The sequence below is a fragment of the Crinia signifera genome, chromosome 1, assembly GCF_055691185.1.
Source record: "Crinia signifera chromosome 1, ASM5569118v1, whole genome shotgun sequence".
Lineage (NCBI taxonomy): Eukaryota > Metazoa > Chordata > Amphibia > Anura > Myobatrachidae > Crinia > Crinia signifera.
In genome coordinates this window covers 143,300,652-143,326,406 of record NC_139217.1, presented here as the reverse complement: position 1 = coordinate 143,326,406, position 25,755 = coordinate 143,300,652, and the positions used below count along the sequence as shown (strand labels likewise).

Below are 25,755 nucleotides of genomic sequence, written 5' to 3'. Positions count from 1 at the left end.
ATTTTACACTCAGATATTCCTTGTGTAAATATACTATATTTACACCACATTGCCGAGGCGTACCCATGGCAGATCATGGAAATCTGCACCAGTAGCACTGTTACTTTTCATGTGCATAAAAATATAGCTGTTGTGATACGGCTTGTAACAGTGTTACAGAACTCCGGATGAATGCGGGTGTTATGATGTTTGATGTTAAAGGGGTATAAGGAGTGTGGCCCTGAAAAAAATTCAGGGTAACATAATTATGGAAGTCTTAAGTTTAAATTGAGTAGGTGAAGTAACTGACATAACATATTGCCCAGAACAAGCCTGACCAACCCAGGGCTCTCCGGTTTTTGTGATACTAAAAGTCCCTGCATGCTATTAATGGTAAAACTGTGGCAGTGCATGGAGGGCAAGCTCTTCCAAGCTTTAGGCAGTTGTCACCATAAACTTGCAGCCAAAATGTATCCATTAATTACAGTAGTAGATCAGGCAATTAAAGAAAATGCTTTGCCAGCTACAGAGATACAGTAGTTTTAGAGATTTCAATCATTAGGATCCAGTGTAAAAGAGCTAAGTAAAGGAACATATATATAAAACTACTTTAAACAGTACTTCAGCCCAAATACACAATGGAGGTCATTCCAATTGACCCGCAAAGCTGCGAAATTTGCAGCTTTGTGAGTCAACTCATGCGAGCCTGCATGAACGACAGTCCGTTGCACCTTCGCCGACTTCACCTGCATGAATGCGAGTGGATGTTTTGCACAGCTTGCATGTGTGGATGAAATCATTCGATTGCGAATGACCATCGAATGATTTATATTGCATTCGCAAATCTAAGTCACTCTCTTGTGACTTAGATATGCAGCACCTTGGTACAGGAAGAGGGAAAGCAGCTGACATCCAGTGACATCAGCTGCTGCCCCCGGCACCCTCGTCACAGGCAAATCACCATGGGAATGCTCAGCGTTTACGCAGGGCGTTTCCATTGGCACGATTCGAGCCTGCACCAATCCGTGTGAATGGGCCAGTGACTATACAAGTTGCTGTGACCGCTCGGACAGATGGCCTACACATGCGTATAAGCGAATATGTGCTTACGCAGTCCATCATCATCGCTCGCTGTTGCGAATTTGCAGCAGTGAGTATTAATCAGAATGACCTCAAATGTCTCCAGTTTCTTTTGTTCTAGCATGCCATTGCCATACACCTTGAAGAGAGCATATTGAAAAAAAAAAAAAACTTACTGGACACATCAAACTACACAAAGCTTGTTTTACACTGTTTGAAAAACATTTAAAACTTATAATAGTAGTAGTATACAGAAATATATAGTAATAGTTTAAAGAGCATTACTTTTAAAATATAACTATTTTTTTTAAAGTAATGCATATTTATAAAGTATTAGCATAAATAATACATCTGCAAATTTGTATCTGTTTCTGATTCATTTGCTCACAGAGAATAAATATTTGCAAATGTTTAAAATAAGAAAATTAAATATTATAATTCTAAACAGGACATTAGTAAAAAGATGGACAAGTAAGAGTAATGCCAATTTAAAAATAAAAAAAAAATTAAAAAAGCACCTTTCCTGAGTCTATAGCACCACAATTGAAATCATTAACATAGTTATTACCTGAAAATAGAAACACAAAAGGCAGAACAATCCTAGGCTCAAGGGTACACACTGAGGTGACTAATAACATACATGCTGCTCTCCTTCCTACAAGAGATGCCTGCAATGTGTGTCATGTTAAACTTTTACTGACCCATGGTATCTGGCATAGACAGTCAGTGCTAGGATAGAAGAACTGCAGGCATAACTGTTAGACTCAATCATCTTCAAAGGTTTGTAAGCTTTCCTACTATAAAGTATTCATAGAAATGGACACAACCATCTTATACTTTGTTCTCATCATCAACGAACTCTATGGGCAGTATTCAATGAAAAACATTCGCCGTGCATGGCGAGAGATTTTTTCTCTCGCCATGCACTCGCCCTGTTCCGGAGGGCTCGCTGCCACTCCTGCTCCCTCTATTCAATGTGGTTAAGACTCGCCGCCACTCGCGGCGAGTCTTAACCCCTGCAGCGGACGAGCGTCCGCGGCAGGGAGCTGGCAGAGAGCCGTGGGACGGTGGCAGCCAGGGAGATTAAAGTCTCCCTGGCTGCCCCAGAACATATGTGGAGGGGAGGTGGGCTCCCCGGGACCCAGGCAGCACAAGCTGCCCCCCCCCTATAGCCAGCGGGTGACCCAGTATTCACTTCACCCGATCGTGCATATGTAATGATCGGATACAGTGAATATATGAATATCTAATGAGCGGCTCGAGAGCTCCGGCCCCCTGCTGGCTGCTCTGTGTAAAAAAAAAAAAAAAATTAAATAAATATTCATGTGCTATAAGCACATGAATAAAAATAACATGCCACTTCACAGAAAAAAAATCCAGATTTTTTGACACCAAAATAAAAAAAAAAAACCTTTTAGTTTAAAAATTCACATTCCAGCTCTCCATGAAAAGATGGAGAATTGCTACACGGAGAGAGATGGCGAAAATCACTTAGAAAGACGGCGAATATTTCACATTGAATAGGGTTGCTCGCTTTTGGAGAGCAAAATGCTCCGTCCAAGGTGAAAAAAGCACAAATTCGCCATAAAACAGGGCAAATTTTTCTCATTGAATACTGCCCTATGACATAACCACAGTGTATTCCACAACAGACTTTGCAGTTCAACAAACAACTGTACATGAGCATAGTGCTTTTTGCGACACCAGCTAGCTAAATTTTATTTTGAGACTTTATAAAGGGCTTTGGTCATTCTTACAAACTCTCCTGGAATGTCCAGGGGACTCTTGTATTTTATGGATTTTTCCTTGATTACTATATATATATATATACCCATATATATATATATATATATATATATATATATATATATATATATATATATATATATGGTACTTGTTTCCTATCTGGGCGCCCACTAAGTTAATTGCGCACCATGCTATTCTCCGTAGAGAAATCGGATCGCATCGCATCGTACACATACACGATATTGAACGATGCGATGCGATGCGATCCGATTCGATTTCCCATAGGAAACAATGTTAAATGGCTCAATTTAGCCAAATTATCATAGGAACAATAGTAAATGGGCCAAAAACACCCCTGAACATTGAAATGTCCCCCCAAAAGTAGTTGACGCCACCCCGCCATCAACGTGAACCCGAAGCGTGGCGAGCGCAGCGAGCCCGCGAGGGGCGGCGGTACGCGTCCTCCGACCTTTTCATGCCCTACTATCCACGTCGGCGTGGAGTGAGAATAGAATAGTGTGGCGAGCGCAGCGAGCCACCGAGCCCGAAGCGTGGCGAGCGCAGCGAGCCCCGCGAGGGGACGCGGATACCTTCACAGGTAAACGCGTCCCTTCGCGGGCTTCCCAGGTGTCCGCGTCGCCCGCGAGGGGACGCGTATAACTGTGAAGGTATCCGCGTCCCCTCGCGGGGCTCGCTGCGCTCGCCACGCTTCGGGCTCGGTGGCTCGCTGCGCTCGCCACACTATTCTATTCTCACTCCACGCCGACGTGGATAGTAGGGCATGAAAAGGTCGGAGGACGCGTACCGCCGCCCCTCGCGGGCTCGCTGCGCTCGCCACGCTTCGGGTTCACGTTGATGGCGGGGTGGCGTAAACTACTTTTGGGGGGACATTTCAATGTTCAGGGGTGTTTTTGGCCCATTTACTATTGTTCCTATGAGAATTTGGCTAAATTGAGCCATTTCACATTGTTTCCTATGGGAAATCGAATCGGATCGCATCGCATCGCATCGTTCAATATCGTGTATGTGTACGATGCGATGCGATCCGATTTCATTACGGTGCCGTACGTACAAAACCTGGGCGCCCAGATAGGAAACAAGTACCATATATATATATATATATATATATATATATATATATATATATATATATATATATATATACAGGGCTATTTTTGTGCAGGCTCCAGCAGGAACTGAGGCCCTTATTCTAGTTCACTCTTTCTGACAAAATATTTCTTAGATGGACAAAACCATGTGCACTGCAGGTGAGGCAGGTGTAAAACCCCACCCAAATCTAATTATCTCTGCACAAGTAACACCTGCCTCACCTGCAGTGCACAAGAGTGAACTAGAATAAGGGCCTCAGTTCCTGCTGGAGCCTGCACAAAAATAGCCCTGTATATATATATATATATATATATATATATATATATATATATATATAGCATTCCTTTTATGCCGGCACTCCAATAATTTTTAGGCAACTTGATAGGTGCACTCCAAATCACAATACGTAGAACGCCAATAAATAGAGGCACACAATCCAGGTAATCACATCAAGTGTATTGGGCAGATGCACATCATATATATATATATATATATATATATATATATATAGTATAGTATCCTAGGGAACACAGCGGCACTCTGTAGACCATTAAAGTTCCACACGTTTTTTCACCTAATTGAAGTCTCAGAGTACCGCTGTGTTCCCTGGGATGCTGCATTTCTGGCTCCAAACCAGTACACAGGGCAACTGTGGGGGGGGGGGTGGGGGGGGTGGGTGGCCGGGGGAGGTCCGAGTGCCGGGTACAAGGAGTTGGCTATATATATATATATATATATATATATATATATATATATATATATATATGACACACATATTAACTTAATTGATAAACATCATATATATATTTATATATATATATATACACACATACACACACACACACACACACACACACACACAAACACACTAGTTGAACCTGTATTGGGTTTTTCTTTTCTCTATCCTCCTCCTTTCTCATCAGTTCCTCACCTCTTTTTCCCTCCCTGACACTATTCCTCCTCTATCTTCTTTTTTTATTCCCCTCTTTCTCTACCATTGTTGATCTTTTATTTCCCCAATCTCTTTACCCTGCCTGACTTGATCTTTTACCCTATCGCTTGTCTACAAAGAATCTTGAATGTGGTCAAAGCTCAGCAGGACGTCATACAGCTGAATGCACACGTTTTACATATTATACATTCAACTGAAGTAGTAGTAGTAGTACGTTTATTTATAAGGCGCCGCAAAGTGTCCGCAGCGCCATACATAGCATACAAAAAACAAATGACAAGGTAACGTACAGGGTGTGTTGAAAAATACAGTATAAATAGGGGTATAGCTGGTAGAAATAAAGTCAACATTAGAAACCTAGCTAAGGCTCTGTCACAATTAGCAATTCACATTAGTCTCTGCTCCATTGGAGATTATGATCCATATTCCCTATCACATGTTAACGTACATATATTTATGTTGGCTGCAAGACAGGGAACAGAGTGGTTGTAAACGGTGCATGCTCAGGTTGGATAGCAGTACAAAGTGGCGTACCACAGAGTATGATGTTAGGGCCTCATCTATTCAACATATTCATGAATGATATAGAGAAGGGAATAAATAGTTAGCAAATTATCCATCTTTGCGTATGATGCAAACTGTGCAGGGTGATTAGTATGGACAAGGATGTCTCCACACTACAGAGGGACCTAAGGACCAAGGATTGCAGATTGACAACAAATCCAGAAATACTATTCTGTATAAATAGGGACATGGAAGCTAAGGACATCAGTGTAATTATGCCACGGAAAAAGGCACGGGTAAGACCACATCTAGAATTATGGAGTGCATTTCTGGGTCACGCACTACAAAAAGGATACAATAGAACTGGAAAAACTCCAGAGAAGAGGAACCAAGCTAAAAAAAAGGTTTGGAGTCTTTAAGCTATGAAGACACACTAGCCAAATTAGGAATGTTTATGCTGGAAGAGAAACATTTAAAGGGAGACATGCTTAATATGTACAAATATATCAGGGGACAATATACTAAACTGTCAGGCACCCTATTTACTTTGAGACCGGAGACTAGGAAACGTGGGCATGTGCTCAGACTGTAGGAGTACAGATTTCGTACCCTTAAAAGTAAAGGCATTTTCACGGTCAGAGCAGTAAAATTATAAATTTTGTTAGGAGTCAATTAACATACCAATATATTTTTGGATTGTGGTAGGGAACCAGAGTACCTGGAGAAAACCCACGCATGCAGGGGAAGAATATACACACTCCACACAATGCCATGGTGGGAATCAAACCATCAGTGGTGTGAGGCATTAATGCTAAAGCATTACACCATCCGTGATGCATTCCAATGCATGGACCCGGTGGGTACCACTATCCATATGTCGTGTTACCCAATAGAAGCCTATGGGCTTATTTTCCCTTGTTCCTGAGAGAAATCCAAACATATCCCTCCCAGAACCTCCCTCTGTGGCATGTGGAAGAACTCTTGTGTCCAAATCCTGGATTCTAAACAGCTCTTTACACATTTCTAGGTATCCCTTTAAGTTGCAGTATGTATCACATTGAGGATGTGATGAATAGTATATCCCACCCATGGAGTGGTGCTCCTTTTCCTGATAATGTATATAATAATATGTATACAGTATAACACTTTTCTCCCCAAATAACTCAATGAGCCTTACATTTGCCTTTACAACACAAGTATAACAGTGGCTATTAGGTAAATGCTTGAGTAAACAGGTCAATGCAACATTACCTGATTTCTTTTGCAATCACAATGAGGAAGCAATCATTTCTACAGTATCAAACAAAGTACTCAGCATGAGAACCATGGGCCTAATTCAGACCTGATTGCTGTTGTGCAGAGGACTGCAATTGGACAGCCGCTGCCCAGACAGAGTAAAATCCCACCCAGTTCAAATCTGCAAATGACTTGTCTTATTGTATGCCATCCCAAATCATTCACCATCAAATGATCTGTGCAAGTGAGCACAACTGAACCTTCCACAACTCTGTGACAGAATCAGGCTGATCAAGGCCTGGGCTGACATAACAAACCCTCTCTGGAAAGGCCTGGGCATGCCTGCACTATTTTTGGCACTCCCAGAAATGGCAGGTGTCCACCCCCAAACCTTAGCGAATATTTGCGGGATTGTGAATAGATTCATCGATATTTTTTGGCACCATTTGGCCTCACACATGTCGTCCGATAATCAATAGGCTTGCCAATTTACACAGAAGCTTCGAACTACATTAAACAGTACCTGTGCATAGTGCAGGAACCAGAGGCCTATGAGCAAGGTCCTCATCCTATCAGGCTACAGAACAATCTATCAGCACATAAATAACCTTTGCTTGTTCCCTTAAATGTATGGATTGCACACAAATAAGGCTCACAAAGAAAGAGCAATACCATAGCATCATAGAAATACCACAGGATCAGGCAGATGCTCTGAACTTCTACAGTAGGTTTGTACAAGAGCACAGAAACTCCCAGACATTAAGCACCATACATAACTATTGTAAACATGCCCATTTATGTTTCACTTTTCTGTTTCTAAAGTGGACCTTGATTTATTTCTATAAATATGGATTGTCCCTTTCATCTGTAAGTGTTAGCACAACTGGTTCCTTACTTTAAAGTAAACTGTTTCAGTATCCAGCAGACTACAGCACTGCCATATTTATTGTACTTTACAAATATTAACAAGACACTTCCGAGAAATATACAATTCATGAAAGGATGAAAAATTTTACAAAAAATATCTGTTTCCTAATGCAAATTTGTCTATTAGCGGTAGACTAAATATAATATTGGCCCAATTATTATGGTGTTATGCTCCCATTATACACAAGTGTTGGCCGCGTTTGCGAAGGTCAAGCAATGAGTATCTCGTGCTGAGCAGAGACCAAGAAGGAGCTAAAAGGTCATGACACTGCATATCACTTTCATGCATTCACACATGGAATATTCCAAGAGTTCTGCTTTTTCTGTTACTGCTCCGCAGCTTTTATATCGATTGGCAAGTGTGTAATTGCAATAGTGAAATTGTTGGCAATGATCCCCCTGTTTTCCTAGGGTGGTCCTCACTCAACACTTATTTTTCCACTTAGAGCAGAGCCATCCAGATCTGCACTAGGTTCCCTACTGTGTGCACTCTTGGCAGCTGCTAGACCTAAATCACACTGTGGAATTCCTTTTCAGCCGTACTTAGTTAATGCTAATTTATTTAGAGCTGGGGTTAGCATAAGGATTGCATTGACACACATTAAAGAAAACTATGTAAGAGTTTGGTTTTGTTTGCATGTGTTCTAATTTCTTCACAGTTCTTTGATACATTTTTGGGAATGAAATAGATGTCACTTCGATTCTAAAAAAAACTAATGTTTTGTTGTTTGTAATATTGAAAATTATGAAAATTAGGGCTTTAGGAGACATTGGTGGAAATTTACTAAGATGGGAGTTCTATTTCAGATGGGAAGTCTATAAGCGCTGTTATGTGTAAAAGAGCGTGACTGAGGAACCACCTCTGCAATGACTTCTGGCCATGGCGAGCAAAGTGAGCCATACAAGGGGATACTGTACACTAGTTGTAGTTACAGGTGCCTTTAAATGGTAACTGGCACCCAAAAAGAGTGTGTTGAGCTTTTTTGTGTCACTTTCAGGGTGACCATTTCACCTGTCTACAATTTCCATGTCAAACCTAATGACCCTGTCGACCTAATTAGGGTCATCCATACCCACTTATTTAATATGCTTTAATGCATATTGCAACAATACTTATATAAATATGGGTTTGTCGTCACACATTTTCTTATAAGTGTTCATTTTTGCATCAATGTCAATGTTGGCTGCAGCATTCAAAAGCATTATCATTATGTAATATATAATGGAGATCCAACAATGTGCTCATTAAATACATAATAATCCATCATATAGGGAACATTTGAGAATACAATGGAAGCACTTTGTTAAAATAAAGGACAAAGTACAAAGTACATTATGTATGTTTTTCCATTTCCATGTGTATATCTCCCTAAGTGCGAAGAAAGAAAAAACCCACAGGATATTCACATCATCTTTATGTACAGATTACCTGTCACCTTCCCACAAGGTTATCTAACATATCCTAGTGTTTTAAGATTCTAAAATGTGCAGGTTTTCTCTGAACAGTAACCAGGAACTATGATGATAGATTATTTAGAGAGGGAAGATACAAGGTGCAATAGATTATTAAAAAACGAGTTAGAGAATTGTAATTAAATGGCATCCCTCCTGTTTGAAATATTAATATACATTCTATCTAGCTTTCTCCATGTGTTTCTCATGTGTGTGTGTGTGTGAGGTCTGTTTCCTGCAGGGGCGGATTTGCAATACCCGTCATAGGGAAGATCCCCGATGGGCCACCACGTCTATGGGGCCGCTTGTGGCTGGGAGAGTAAAGGGGGTGACAGACTATTCATATGGGTATGATAGGGGGTAGAGGTTGGCATGTTAGGGGGTAGAAAATGGCAGCCTGGCAATGTTGGCATATAAGGGGGCCACTTTTAGGAAATTGTACCAGGGCCACTTTAAATTCCCAATCTGCCCATGGTTTCCTGTACTTTTAGGGCAAGGGCTTTAGATATATGTTTGAAGCCCACATATGACCTGTTGGAGAACTCCTAATTGACCCAATTTTGACAGGACTGTCATGCTAGCAAAGAAAATATTTTTCACCTTAGGCGCTGCAAAATGGCTCAAGCAGCAAAGAGACTATAAATGTGGTCACCGGACCACCCAATAGACAAATAGAAAAAACAAGAATAGTCTCACTTGCGCTACGAGTAAAGTTCCAAATGAATTTTCATCCACGTAATAGAACACCTTCCTCTCCAATCCAGATGAAATAACATGTGGAGAAAATAAAAATAACCAACAAATGTAATGATGCAAGAATTGTGGAGAAAAGTCTATAGATGTCTTCTCAGTGTTGGGATGATATGGAAATGGTGCTCCCAAAATATATCAGACGTCCAGGGTATGTTAGGGGTCACCCAACTCGTGCACACGTGACAATCAGGCTTACATGTATGCTTACATGCCAATGCTGCGGAACCTCATATAAAGGTATCTTTTTTGGAAGGAGAGTCTCACCATCCGATCCACAGATTTATAAATTTTATTATGATAAAATGACAGAATATATACCAGATACAACCAACAGTGTATGCACCACTCTAGATGTAACCCGGGTGTGAGTATGGCTACAAACTACTGTCAGATATCTGGACACTTTTCTGCCAATTAAAATATGCTTGATAATGATTCAACGCGTTTCGGCATACTGCAATGCCTTTTTCAAGAAATATCAGAGTGAAGTCCTGAATATCCAAGCGTGGGGGACTGACACATACAGCTCCCTCCACGTGTATCCAGAGAGTCCAGCCTCTTCCAGGACTGTCATGCTGTCAAACCTGCGGTCCACATTGTCCCATGGAAGAAAGGGGGAAAATGGGAAGGTTCCCCTTTACCTGCTGAATGTATACACTATGGAGAGGGACTGGTGGCAAGCTAGCAGTTTAGGAAGCAATGGGCTTGTCCCAAACATGACACACACAAATATAGGGGTATTATGTGTGGCTGTTAAGCCACTTTAGCACACTCACACTGAAAGGATGCTGTAGTATATTTCTGTTTTCTTAGTAACTGTTTGCTAACCACTATTTTAAAACTCTTACTTATTCGTTTTGTATAGAGTACAACTTTTTTTATATAGAAAAAAAATTACAAGTGGCACAAGACTAAAATGACATAGAGTACTTTCATTTCCCAGTAAAGTAGCATTAAGTTAAATTATCCATTTTAATAACAAAACTACTAAACACAAACTATGAAAAACTTTTATCTACAGTATTAAATGAGTTCTTCCGTTTGGACGTAGTATTGTCTTCTCAAATGACTGGAAAATAACTGAACTACTTTAGAATGTGTTTTTCATCATGTAAACAGAAGGGATAATGTTGATGCAGAAGATAATTAGATTTAGGACTTTATTCCCCAGGACACAAAGTACAAATATGCTTGTCTGAAACAAGCTGAGGCTTTGTATTATAAGGCAATAGAAAAGGAAATAACTTATCTATGGGGTCTATCAGAAACTCTGTTCCCATTCCATCCAGGAACCTTGAGACCTCATGAGCACTAAACAGATTGCGGGTCATCCATAAGGGGCAAATCCATAAGACAAAAGCATGGTCAGAATAGAAGGCAATGTACTTTGGAATAAATGATACAGAGTGTGGTTTCAGAGGATGTGATTTTCTCTGCCCTTTGACATAAGACTTTCTAAGGAAGTCAAAAGAAACAGAATCACATGTTTTTTGTAGTAATAGAAAAAAGGTGTATCTTTATTACAGATCATGAAGATTAGGTGTAAAAGTGAACTTCCTAACATGGGAAAAAGATTACATACAAATGAAGAGGTTGTTTTCACACTAACTCAAACTGACAGCACTTCACAATCACAAAACCCATGAAACCCGACTTATGACAAAATACAGTTACTGTCAACTTTGTTTCTTCAGATAACCTTTTTTTGTGTCTGTCTAACACTTACATACAACATTAGGGAGCCCATTTATTAAACAATCTTTGCACTCACTCATCACTTTTTTTATAAGGGTTCTGTAGCAGTTATTGGAGATAATTTTTTGCTGCCATCCAGGGCCGGCTCCAAGAACATTCCATAGGAGCGGCCGCGCTGGGCGTCATCCTTAAAGGGAGCAGCCATTTTGCCCCACAACATATCTGGCGCCGGCCTGATCTGCATCAGGCGCACTGTAAAACCCACACAGCAGAATAAAACCATTGAGACAGCCAGGCAGAGAGCGGTGGGTTGCCCGGGCTGTCTTCAGAGCAGATCCACGTCTGTTTGAAATTTCGCGCAGAGTTGCCAGATAATAGGAGCTGGCGGCCCAGGAGACAATCAGGAGGCACCACTGCCACTCCTGATTGGCTGCTGGGCCACTAGCTGTTATTAGCTGGCAACCCGGCGCAAAATTTCAAATAGCCACTGACCTGCTCTGAAGACAGCTGGGCAGCCCACCGCTCTCTGCCCGGCTGTCACAACGCTTCTATTTTCTATTCTGATGGGCTGCGCAGCACACAAGCTCCCAGCGGACGTATGGTTTGACTTTTTTCCATTCTTTATATTTCTTTTGGTAAAGTTGGCTGTACTCTAATCATACCTCTTTTATAAAAATATACAGCTGACAAAGGAAATTTGATTCTATTTGGTGGCAACTAGCAAAATGTAGAGGAGGCAACACCACAGCATAGCTAACAAATGTATTTTAAAAACGGTTTATATTTGTGTGTGGTGCTTTTACACCAGCTATATACAGCACAGTGCATTAGTGTATGTGATACAATGTGCATTGGGCATTACAGCAAGTGGCATAATGTGGCCATGCCCCTATTGTCATAAAGCCACTCCTCTAGCTTTGTGTGACCTTGCCCTCATGACATGCGGCCACATCCATTTTTGACACACACGCCAGTAACACCAATAAAACAATTCTACTTGCACACTGGGCATCACGGTGTGTGACATATGTACAATGCGCATCATGGTGTGTGGTATAATATGTAATGGGCATCACGGTGTGTGGCATATGTATAATAGAGCATGATTGCTGCATTTGGGGGGGCGCTTCAAAAATCTCGCTCAGGGTGCTAATAAACCTAGAGCAGACCCTGCGGTGTCATCCCTGTTATTTGTCACTGAAGCAGTCCACACAGGTATCTAGTTAACGGCATTTCTATATGATAATGTTTAAGTCTGTAAAATGGACATATTTTCTGAGCACAACACACATGAAGGCTGATTTAACTGTTTAGCTAGAACTGATTGGTCCTATGCATGGTTGCTCTGGTCTTATCTATTGGTCATTCTCATGTGGAACTACCCAATTAGCAGAGTGGGATCGATTACATTTGGATAAAGCAAACTAACATGCTATCTTATTGTTAGGCTGCCTCAAGTTACTATTAATAAGACATTTAGAAACATGGAAACGTAACCCTTTTTGATCCTTAGTTCTTTGTAAGGATATCCATATGCATATGCCAATCATGTTTTAATTGCTCTACTGTCTTAGGGCTATATCTACTAAAAAGTGGAGATGTTGCCCATAGCAACCAATAAGATCCAAGCTATAATCTTTTGAAGGTGCATGATAAAGGATAACACTGATTGGTTGCTATTGACAACAGCTCCATTTCTATAAACCCTCACTTCAGTAAATATTCCCCTTGACCTATGCCACCTCTGACAGGTGACTATTCCACTTATCCACTACCCTATCTGTGAAGTAATTTTTCCTTAAATTTCCCCTGAACCTACTTCTCTCCAGTTTCAATGCATGTCCTCATGTTCTAACACTTCTCTTCATTATAAGAATCTTTTTAAAAACTCTTAATATTTGAAAGATGTCCCCTCCCAACCACCCTTTCCTTTCTATGCTCCAAATGATACATCTTAGTCTTTACGGGTAAGTTTTGTGATGTACAGTAGGCCATGCACCAATTTAGTTGCCTCTCAAGCGGCGGGATGCTATATAGCAGAAATGCGGTAAAAACCCCGTTTTCGGGGTTTCTACCGCATTTCTATATGCTATATGGCGCCTCCGCAGTGTCAGCGCTGCGGAGGGAATCGCCAGCTAAAGCTGGCGAATCCCTGCAGAAGCCTATGGGCTTCTTACCGCAGCGCTGTTTGAGGGATCCGTCACGGATCCCTCCCAGCGTGCCCTGCGGCCGGCGCCGGGGTCTGCGCATGCGCAGATGGACTCCCGGGTCACAGACCCGGAAGTCCAGCGCCGGCACCGCATCGCAAGGGACAGCTCTTACCGCAAGAGCTGTCCCTTGCATGAATAACGGCATATGTTATAGCATATGCCGTTACTAATAATGCGGTAGCCGGCGATAATGGGCGCGGATGTTACAACATCCCGCCCTTTGTATGCTCTCTGAAGCGGGTTACTTAGCAACCTGGGAGGGGCATTACGGAGGTCCGAGCTGTGTGATGGGTGTACAGAGTTGTGGGTGACAGGTGTATCACATGACACAACATGGAAGCGCTGCTGGGAGACGGCAGATGCGGATTGATGCACTGCGGAGTTTCTCTGACATGGCACACTGGAGCGTGGTAGCGCTGACACGTCACCGTGCAGATACTCGGTCTCCTGGCAGCAAGAAGCGTCCCGCCCCAAGGGAAGGAATGCACACTGGCAGAAATGTATAAATGTTATTTGCTTAATGCAGGGGTCCTCCAGGTCCTCAGACTATTTTGTTATGGGACCCCATCAGACAATAAAAAAAAATGACAGGACCCCAGAAAGTTACTGCAGAAGATCATCATATCACATGTGTAGTCAACAGACAGCATATGCATGGCAGCATTGAGGAGGCACAAAATGATGTGAGGAGTCTTGAATCCCTGACTGAGATTAGAAAAGTCATCAGCCTTATGGTTAGCAACATGGAGTCGCAACCCAAGGAGGAGAAGGTCGGGACCCACTTTGGGGTCAGGACCCACAGTTTGAGAACTGCTGGCTGAATGCATGTTTTTACACCCTGATGATAAATGTGCTACTACATTTGAAATGTTGGCAAAAGTACCCGTTTTTGGTTTCTTCATTGGAGTGCCGCCCACAACCGGAGGCTTACATTCAGAGCAGCACACAGCCTCTCCCGGGAGCGCACCCAGGTCTTCTTAATAGTAAGTGGAGTGCCGGCCACAAATATCCTTCTGGAGATATGGCATCCAGAACTGGGCACAGTTTGTAGATGAGGCCGTACCAGTGACCTATACAGTGGCATTATTCACTTGCCTTCCTCATTGCTTTGTTGCATTTTAATATTTGTATACTTCTTATTATTATACTTGTCCTTGTTTAGATTTGAAGGCAAATACATCTAAAGGGTGCAATGTTGTACATAGATACTGTGCTACAAAGCAAGGTGTGCAATGAATGTGCCTAACAGATGAAAGATGTTGCAATTCTACTGCATACTGTACAGGCATCATCAGTCCAAGCTGTTTACTAAAGTGAACAGTAGGGAACATCCCGGACACGTTCCCTACTGTTTAATAGTGAATAAATCACACAGATACAGCTGTGGTTGCGAAACACTTGATATAAATAAGGCCAACTTATTGCTCAGTTAATGTGTTTTAATTACTATTTTCAATATGAGTCACTTTTTGTCCTTGCCCCTTCAGGAAATAAATATTGTTGTAATTTTGTTTGCTAGATATTCTAGAAGACTCTTGCTGGAAAGCTCAAACCCCAAGAACAAGCATGTAATTTGCAATACACTTCCATTCCTATGCTCACATGTACAAAATGATATCTGACATTTTGGGGCGCCTGTCCTCAGGGTGTAAAAGAAACAGAAGGAAAAGATGCTTACCAAAAGCATCTCCACACAGAACAGCATGTATTACATCATTTTGTATGTGAACCTTGAGTGCTAGGTCTAGATCTAGATTCTTTGACCATGCCATAAACCGGGGGGTAGAAATTCCAGCTACTGTGAAACTACATATCCCAACATACCCTGCAACTATTTTTGTATGCCATAACAGAAAAACTGTGGCAAGGCATGCTGGTGTGTGTAGTTTCACAACAGCTGGAGTGCCGCACGTTGCCTGGGCTAGCTCCAAACTATAGGCACAATAAGTAAAAAAAGAGGTGCAACAGTTGAAGAGTACGAGCATGAAGCATGTATGTGAACCTTGAGTGCTAGGTCTAGATCTAGATTCTTTGACCATGCCATAAACCGGGGGGTAGAAATTCCAGCTACTGTGAAACTACATATCCCAACATGCCCTGCAACTATTTTTGTATGCCATAACAGAAAAACTGTGGCAAGGCATGCTGGTGTGTGTAGTTTCACAACAGCTGGAGTGCCGCACGTTGCCTGGGCTAGCTCCAAACTATAGGCACAATAAGTAAAAAAAGAGGTGCAACAGTTGAAGAGTACGAGCATGAAGCCTTAATACAATATAATGGCTGCCAGATTTATGCATTGTGTATGACAGCTTCTTTACACTAATATCCCAGAAAATAAATATACTGAATATCACACACAACACAAGACAATCTGTAAACCAACTGACAATTGCAAAGCATAAGGTAATATGCTTACTCTATATAAATTAATGTTAATAATAAACAAGGCACTGCTAAATTATTTCCAATTTTGTATGTCCATATTGTTTTATTTCCATAAATGATTCATAGTATTCTATGAAGGTAACGTAATTTGACATATACAATACGATTTTACAGTATCATACAGAAACATTTTTCTCTCTGAAGAAGCGGTAGTGAAAACGTGCGCTCGGCATCCTCTAGCCGTGCGGGCGTTGCTATCCGTGTATGCTAAAATCTGTGATTGTTATATTTGTGATTCCAGCCCTTTTAAGGGCTATACTGTTTGCTGCCTTACTGTTTGCTGCCTTACTGTTTGCTGCCGCACTCCCTTAGACTGGTTAATTGTACACCGCTATAGAAAAACGATACATCTGGGCTGCGGCTCAGATCTTAGAATTAACCCTGTCTGCACTGTTCAGTGATTACACTGGTGAAATTTATATAATACTTAAATAATACAATAAGTGCTGATTTCCACGCAGGTTGTATTCAGGATTTAGGCTAATGGTTATCACAAAACCATTTTGATACAAGTCATAGCGGTATATGCTGGCTCCAATTAATATCAGTGAATTTAACAGTCACGTTTAATGTGATAAAGTTGGTGATAAAGTTTACTCTCTATCACCACGCAGCAATTCGGGAGTTAAATATTCTCAATGAGTAAAGGGGAACAGCAACAATTGCTGTCTTCTGGTAATATTGTCTAATAGAAGATACATTATATCATCTCTTGATGCAAACAGCAATATAGTTCTTTCTGATGTGATTAGGAGTCCCTATTGAGCTTACTCAGTATTGTACAATATTACATAATGATATTGTATCACATTCAGTAGGCTGGAGTGAACCTTTATTGATCCTTGATAATAAAATAAGCATACACGGCACGTCCGCACGTGCAGTTTTAAAACACACACACGTTAACTTGTCTATTTGTGTTTCTTTTATTGTTTTGCTTGCTTTTACTAACAATAATAAAAAAGTATATTTTAGGACTCAATCATTTGTCAGTGTACCACAATAGGACAAATCTTTCTTTCTTCTCATGTTATTGTTCCATATGTTCTTTGGCAGTGGTAGCACACCCCTACATTAATGCACCAATATGGTCCCTATTACCATACGCAGGGGGTCTTTTTGTTAAATAATTACTATTAAAAATACATGATCTTGTGTGATTGAACCAAAACCAATCTTCCCTCATACAGAAACATGTCTGCATTTTTGGCAATGATCATTTCTTCCCTCCAGTGGAGCAGAAACCATGCCGCTACTTTGATGATTTTATTGTTTTTCATTGACTGTACGGCTGATCAGTTGTCAAATGATGCGCTCCGATCAGAAATCTCCTATCTGTAACACTATAGCGGAACCATGCAAACTATGTGCGCCAAACATTTTTGACATTTTAAAACCTCACGCACGGTAACAATGCTGAATATTGCTGACATTTAAGGATAATTAAGAATATCAATAGATGGATTCAGTTTATCTGCATAATGCTCAGTTACAGTAAGAAATTGTGTGGATAATTCTATTCATCTTCTTCTTATGTCAATGCTAATATTGACATGAAGTAGCCTTTAAACCATCCAAACAATATGGGTTATGTTTCTATAGTTGTATCGGAATTATTGGTATTAAGAGGCCTATTTATTGATCAACACATTTTAATAATGTATATCTACTGTATGTTAAGTAATTATTTTCCAAGCAAATGTATCATTAAGTTTCTGCTGATACAGCGGCTCCTATAAGGAAGAGCCTGTAATACAGTGATATAAATCAGTATTATTTTTCTGCCAGGTCCTGATAATGCATACAGGTGCCCTTTAGGCCTCAAATGTGACCAAGAACCTCAAATGGAATTGTCAGAAGGAGAAGAACGTATTTGTGAAGCTCCCTCTCTGTAGAATCAGAATGGCTAAGCTAAGTATGTATACCCGCCAACATCTCTTGGCTAAAAACAGATAAGGAAAGGGGGTGTAGCCATGGGTAAGGTAGGCGTGTCCCTGCAGTGCTGCAATAGAAAGCCATAGAAATCCAGAGACACCGCACCTGGTACAACCCCTGTTTTGACCGGAACTGACCGTAAAAAAATACCGTACTGGCTAAAACTGTACAGCTTGATGGTGTGAGTTGGATGATCGGAAATTCATGTACAGTATACTACAAAATGTCCATGATCGTGGCTGATTGTTTTGGAGAAAAGTGCATTTGGGCTGCTAAATGACATGGTTGTAATAATTAATATGAAATCACCCTGGTATAGATATGTATTCATTTACTGTATATGTACCCTTATCTACTGTTACTTGCTTAGGAAACTCATAGAACACTTCTTAGTCAATTTTTTGTATGTTTTTTGGGGTTATTGTTGGCGTAAAAATAACTATCAACAAAACTAGGAAATATATATTCTGAAAAGATATATCCATGTCCAATGTCTATTTTCAGATTGCACTGTATTGATGTACTGTAACATGTTGTGAAGTTTTGTAGAAAGTCATGAAGAAATACCTTCCTATATCTCCCAATGTGATGCAGTATCCTGGTCCCCAGGAAAGGGTCTAACATGCCCTGGGTAGAAGTTTTCTGCAACCACAGACTATTTTACAGTATAGCGCATGTTCAGGAAGAAGAGCCAATGCGCATGCAATTAACTGTGGTACCTGTCTCCATAAGCTATACGTTTGCTCATGCCTATTAAACACTTTACCTTTTATAAGCATTATGCATGTACATCATGGTAATTGCCGATACCCAGAACCAAGGGTTAAAGTGTGCGAGGACAGGGTGGAACTGAGTTCCACCACCTGTAATGATGAGGTTGAACTAGTTAAGCCTCCACTGTAGCCCAGCACAGTAATTCTAGCAAAAAAGCATTACAGTTTGGGTGGGGGGGTTTGGTGCCAAAATCCCTACCACTGGCCCTGGAGCTGCCTAATGGGAGGAGGGGGGGGGGGTAAAATTAGGTGGCAGAGGGAAATGAGTTCCACCACTGCTCTAGGCCCACTTTAAGCCCTGCCTAGAACTAATTTTTCAAGGTTCGTGGCAAATGGAGCTTAGCATAGTCCTGACATGTGGTGTTATGCTTTTATCTAAAACTGCAGGAAGCAGATGTACAGTAGTCTTCATCCTGTGAGAATGTGGGAGTATTGTATTGGCCCGACACAATGGTTAGAACAAGCGCTCTTTTTCTAATTGTACTCACTTATACTGTATGCTCTGGTGGCACTTTATTCTAGCATCTGAAGACTTGTGTATAGAAACTACTAGAAGTCTTGTACCAATTGCTGCTCCACCAAAGACAGCATGAGGGAGCCAGCCAGCACATATATACATACATGTAAAGTTGTATGTAATATATGTGATGGCTGCCTTACCCGAGGATCAGCCTGTCTATCTTCAATAAGCCTGTTCCCAAAGTCTCATTGGCTAGTTTTACAGGAGTCTAGGAGGGGGCTTACTGAATATAAACTGAGTCTGAGTACTGTGTGCCTTTGTCCAATGCATGCATCGACTGCTGATCCCTGAGAAAGGCAACCAGCACAGATACAGTATTTCGTACAACTTTACAGCCGTAAAATACAGTTACAGCCCAGCGGTAGCAACTGCCGCTATCTCTAACCAAACTTTGATACATCGCCCCCTAAGTGAGTACTAATGGCATTTTTCATAGTATTGTAAAGAAGAAAAGCATGTATTGATACTTTTCAGATTAAAGTTAGCCCCATACACACTAGGCGATTTTGTTCACCTAGCCTAGTGTTTACACTCAATATCGTTAATCATGCTCGCTCCTGCGCATAGTTAATGATCCTCATCTGAACATGTTCATCCTTAACGACAGCCATGCTGCCATCGCTCACGTTTCTCCTTGGCATCGGTAATTATGTATGCACTTGCCGATGCTGGAACTCTGCCAGGTCCACGCTACCAATATAAGCATCGGCAAGGACTCATTCAATGTGTATGGGTCTTAAGTCTTTGTGACTTCTACTGCATACGTTTCACAATTGCATCAGATTCATAACTTACCCTTGTGTGCGTCCGAATGTGCATCTTTAAGCCGTCATTCTTGCTGAAAGCTTTGTCACAGTAAGGACACTGGTAGGGGCGCTCACCTGCAAACAAGATAAGCATCACAATTACCATGTGCTCTCCGTGGATAGAAAACACCGCCCTGACACATCAGGAAAGCACAGCGTGACTATGTCAAAGGAGGCACATTCTTCCAGGCCGAGGTTCATGTTCATTTACGAAAAGAGTAAAAAAGAGAACAGAGATCTGAGCTTTTAAAAACTTCACATAAAGAACAAAAGAGTGCACTGGATACATGCTGGGCCGGATCAAAGCACTACCTCTCGCTGCCTGATGTTTTCTAACAACATATGAATGCACGCAGAGATATGCTTGGCAAATATGACAGTCCAGTTAATGAGTGAATTATGAACCATTCTGTTGTGGCTGCTAGTTATTTTTTCCCCCTTTTTCAGTTTGCTGTTTTAATACACACCCTTCTTACAGAGTGCTAAGATCACTACACATCTGTTGAACATTTCTACCATCTGGATTTAAAGAACCATCGCATTTAATTACTATAATCAAACTCTCCTCCTGCACTATTTTTAACAAACATTATACACTTATATGAGACATTGCTAGATAAATCTATGTATTAAACAACAATTACATGAGAAATCACCCAGAGTACATTATTTTCACATCTTAGGATAATACTATTATTTTTCTTCTCACTTTCCTTAAAGACTAAAAACGGTTGGTTCTAGATTAAAGAGATCCAAGCAATACCAACATAAATGTCAGTAGACCTGAGGAGAGGTTCAAAGCTTCATTTATCCAATCTAAGGTGTTTATGTGCCATGGTTCAGATCTGGATAACCCTTGCGCAGTGCGAGTCCTTGAATGTCAATTCCTCGTACATACAAATTGTTTGCTGGAACCTTGTAAGGTCAAGGAATGTTCTGGTGAAGGCAGGCACCTGGGACTTTCCAATCTAAATCATGAGGATGATTTATAGTATTGTCATAGCTAATTATGCCTTAAAAAATTGTATACAGGCTGTTTTTAATAATTTTTTTTCATACTGCTAACATTTATAGCTTATGTCTTCAAAAAAATTGAAAAGTAAAAGAATAGTCCATGTACATGAAGAAGTAATATAATAGAATAAATGGGTATTTATAGGCACATAATAATTTCATGTTTTATGTTTTCTTGTGGGAAGATTCAAAAGGCAATATGTATTAGCTTATGAATCCCATACATCACGGATGTACTGAGGAAATGCCCTGATCCCCCCCACAGCTGGCTCGGGGAATCAGGAATATTAAACATGTTTAAATGTCTCAATTACCCGACAAAAAACAGTTGGGATCGGCAAATGTGGCATTTATACTATGTTTAATTTCAGTGAGCATAGCCCACAAAGCCCTGCCCCAGGCTTCTGATTGGTCCACATGCTAGTCAGTGAAATAACAGGGATGACCTTCGGGTAGTGTAAGTATTGATGATCATTTATTGCATAATATGCATAACGTCGATTGAGACATGCCGATTTTACTTTGATGGTGACCATTGATGGCAGGTATGCTCATTTCTCTCCCTATTTTTGATTTGTGCTAGAGTAGTAACTTGCACAAAAATTTTTACATGCATCTTCTACTTTAGGATTTTCGTAAAAAGGCAAGAAAGTCGCACAGAAACTGACTTTTCCATTCACTGTGACATACAGTAGATCTGGACTGTTATGTAAAATCTAGACAGTGAATATAAAACAGATAATTACTAGTACTAAACATTGCATTAGTCAGTCAGGAGCAAATGCAGGCTTTTCGAATGCTTGATTTTGCAGTGTGGCAAATCCATGAAGATTATTATTAGAATTTAACACTCACAAAGTGTATCAGTCATACTAAGGGACAGGTATAGCGACTAGCTGATAGATGCTGCAGTAGAGCCATCTCATCAAAGCTGAATGGGTTCTTCTAGATGTGGTCCACATACCACAATCCAGGTCATTGGCTCTGCAGCGGATTGAACCCAGACAAATTCAAAAAGGTAGGTAAATATAGAAGAAAGGGCAAAGTAGATGAAATGTAGGACAGGAGTAGGGTCGGGGGTCGAGAGGGGTAGCGAACATGACTGACAACATGGATAGAATACCAACATGTTATGCAAAATCAGGAAGAGTCTAATTGTGTATTAATACCAGGTGGGCAAAACCAAGTGAAAATGTGAACTGTATTGCTTTGGAGACTAATGAAGTATACCATTAAATAAAAAATATTGGTACTTGTGTAGTTTCACAGCGCCAGCATAGCGTCTGAGTCCCCTTGCGGGGCTCGCTTCGCTCGCCCACGCTGCGGGCTCGGTGACTCGCTACGCTCGCCACGCTATTTAAAATCAACTCCATGCCAACATGGATAATGGAGGTATGAACTATCCATGTTGGCATGGAGTTAAGTTACTTTTTTGGACATATTTCGTGGCGAGCGTAGAACCCGGAAGTAGCACGGCGCCATGCTGGCGCCGTGAAACTACACAAGTACCAAAGTATTTTAATAGTTCATGTCATTATTAACATTTTGCCAATGCATCATAAAACAACAGTTATCAATGCTGGCTTCTTCTTTTTTTAAACTGTTTTAATTTATGACTTTGTAGCTCATAGCATAAATATTTCCATTGACCTTTGTTACATGAACAATCAGAATACACAGATATGTATAATGTGATACATATATTGTTTAACAAAGTTAAATGTATATATTACAAAACATTTAAATATCAATACAAACACATTTATATGGTTGTATAATAAATTGTTTACTTTTCGGGCGAGAACCCAGAAGAAACCAGTTTATACCGGTGGATCATTGCCCACCACACATGTATTTTAATATGAGGTACAGTATGACATGATTCATTTGAAATTAAATATGGATATATGGAGTATGAATAGAAGCTATCTGTACTACAGGGACATCACCAAAGGGCCAACATTACTGGACTCAGCACTCAGCAGCCCATGTAGAGGCGTCCCAGAGGGAGGGAACACCCAATGGGACTGCCTTGGGTGACTGGCAGGTCGGACTTCCAATAGGAAGTCACTGCCAGTCACATTGAAGCCAGAGCAGTCTCGCAGACTGAGTCTGGCTTCACTTAGTCAGAGACAGTGGCGGATTTTACCTGGGAGGGCTGCAGCCCTGCAGCCCAAAGGTAAAAACAGCCACTAGTATACTCCAATTTCCACTGCAATGCACAGTGCATTACACCACATGGTGGTGTCCGTTAGTCGATACACCACACAGTAGAGTCCCTTATACATGTTACATGGCAGTAGATTACTTATACACATCACACCACAGTAGAGCACCTTATACACATTATGCCATTAAAATTGCATACAAATGATGCATGGTAGAGTCTCTACAATGCATTCCTCCTTCTCATCACCCCCCCCCCCCCTCAGGGTGTAGTGTCAATAACTAAAATGTATGCGTGAGCATGGTGTAGTGTCAGTGTGAGTTGGGCGTAGTGTCAGTGATCAGGGTGTGTGTGTGTGATCTGGGTGTAGTGTCAGTAAAAACTGTGTTAGTGAGCAGTGTGCATCTAGGCATGATTGGCCATTCTATAGCATTTCTGATGTTATGGCTCTCAGTCCTGTCAATGCTCACCACAACACTGCTTCTAGGCCTAGCCGCTGCCTCTCCCTCCAGTACTCTGGTTCCTGACTGCTGTATCCTAACCCCTGCAACTACAGGCTGAGCTTCCCTTAACACCCAGTCAGGATAAATGCAGCTGGTGTGCCCACAGGGCAAATGCACTGTTTACTAAGCACCATTTGCATCACCCTAGTTATGGCCACCCTAATTACTGAGCCCGGGCCTGATTGGCTGTAGGCATCTCCATGGAAACACTCACAGCCAATGAGGGCTGAGCGGAGTTCCTGTGATGGAGGTCAGTGGGAATTCCTATGACAAATCCTGTAAGAGCGCAAAAAGGCTCCGTCGGGGAAACATGGATAGGATAAGTATATGTGTTAGTGTGTGTATTAAATTTAAACTTTTCTGTGTATGTCCCTCTTTTTAAACATTGTTTTCACAGTAGAACTACAAGTCTAAGAGGGCCCATTAATGCCCCGCATGCTCGGACTTGTGGTTCTCGAAGTTCCAGCATGCGGGGGAGGCCTTCATGGCACTTTTAGTTCTACTGTGAAAACCAATGTATTGTTCTATTCTTTTTTTTTTACACCAGCCCTAGGCTTCAGCATAGACAGGTGAAGCCTGGGGGGACTTCTTCACTCCCCAGGTATCCTGTCCAGGACTGGTCAGTCAGAGCCGGCCCTAGCCTGAATGACGCCCTAGGCAAGATTTTGGCTGGTGCCCCCTAGCACCACCACTAGTTCCGCCTCTGACCCTGCTCCCCTTTCCCAGCACCATCAACCCTCATCATAGCAGTCATCATTTTGGTGCTCCTACCCGCAATATTTAAATAGAAACAGTGCACACATTCGGTGCGCAGCACAAACAGGGGTATGTTCTTGCTGGGAAGGGGCAAGTACCCCCAATTCAAATTATGCCACACAGTAGTGCAACTTTATTCACATTATATCATGCGACAGTGTCCCTTATTCACGTTACATCACACAGTAGTACCACTTTACCTTATGTACATTACTCCTCACATTATTCACATTTTACCCTTAGAAAAAAATCCTGCGAAAATATGATTTTTTAAGCACCTCCATGGCCACACTGCAACCCAGCACAAAGCAGTGTGTGCTGGGCAGAGGAGAAGAGCTGCAGCTGCTGCTGTCACTTAAGGGGAGGGGGCCTGGGGCCCCCACTGGGCCCTTCCATCAGACTTTGGCCTAGGTAATTTGTACCCCCTACCCCTTTCTCTCGGCACACCTGATAATACCACACAGTAATGCCCCTTACACATGACACACATTATTAATGTCCTTAAAACCACAATGCCCCTTACACATTATGCCAACCTTTATTAATGCCCTTCATACACATAATGCCCCTTACACATATGTTGCACATTATTAATACCCGTATACATATGACACACATAATGCCTGTTACAAATATGTTGCACATTATTAATGCATTTATACATGACACACATAATGCCCCTTACACATATGCCGAACACTATTGCACAACCAACCCACCCGCAGACAGCACTCGCACAGCCGCTAGCACTGTGACCTCTGCCTCTGCTTGGATACAGATGTTTCCTCATACATCTTGACTCAATAAGCCATGCAGCTCCTGGCCAGTTCTGGTAACGTTGGGTGCCTTTTTTGCTGAAAATTCATCTTATTTGCATTGTTATGACCAGCACACACAAGGAGCTTCCGATGATTAAAATGATATGTGGCATGCCTATATTCTGTGTGCGACTGTGGCTGTACCTGCATACATAGTGCTATGTTACAGTGATTTCCATGAATACACTATTTCATATGCACATACAGCCTTAATCACACACAGAATATAGGCAAGCTGCATATCATTTGAATCAGCAGAAGCTGCTGATGCCCCAAGGCATTCCAAATGCCCTAGGCAATTGCCTAGTTTGCCTATGCCTAAGGCCGGCTCTGTGGCCAGTCACAGCTGGGGGACCTTGTGTAAAAAGTGTCCC

At 41.4% G+C, this 25,755-nt stretch overlaps 1 protein-coding gene across 1 annotated transcript in view; it reads right to left on the bottom strand.

Moving 5' to 3' along the window:
* Positions 1 to 25,755, bottom strand: part of PRDM5 (PR/SET domain 5) — a 206,088-nt gene that overhangs the window by 28,493 nt on the left and 151,840 nt on the right. Inside the window, exon 14 of the mRNA XM_083174449.1 lies at positions 20,113 to 20,198. Coding sequence (XP_083030575.1) covers positions 20,113 to 20,198 — 86 coding nt within the window. The remainder of the gene's footprint in view (positions 1 to 20,112; positions 20,199 to 25,755) is intronic.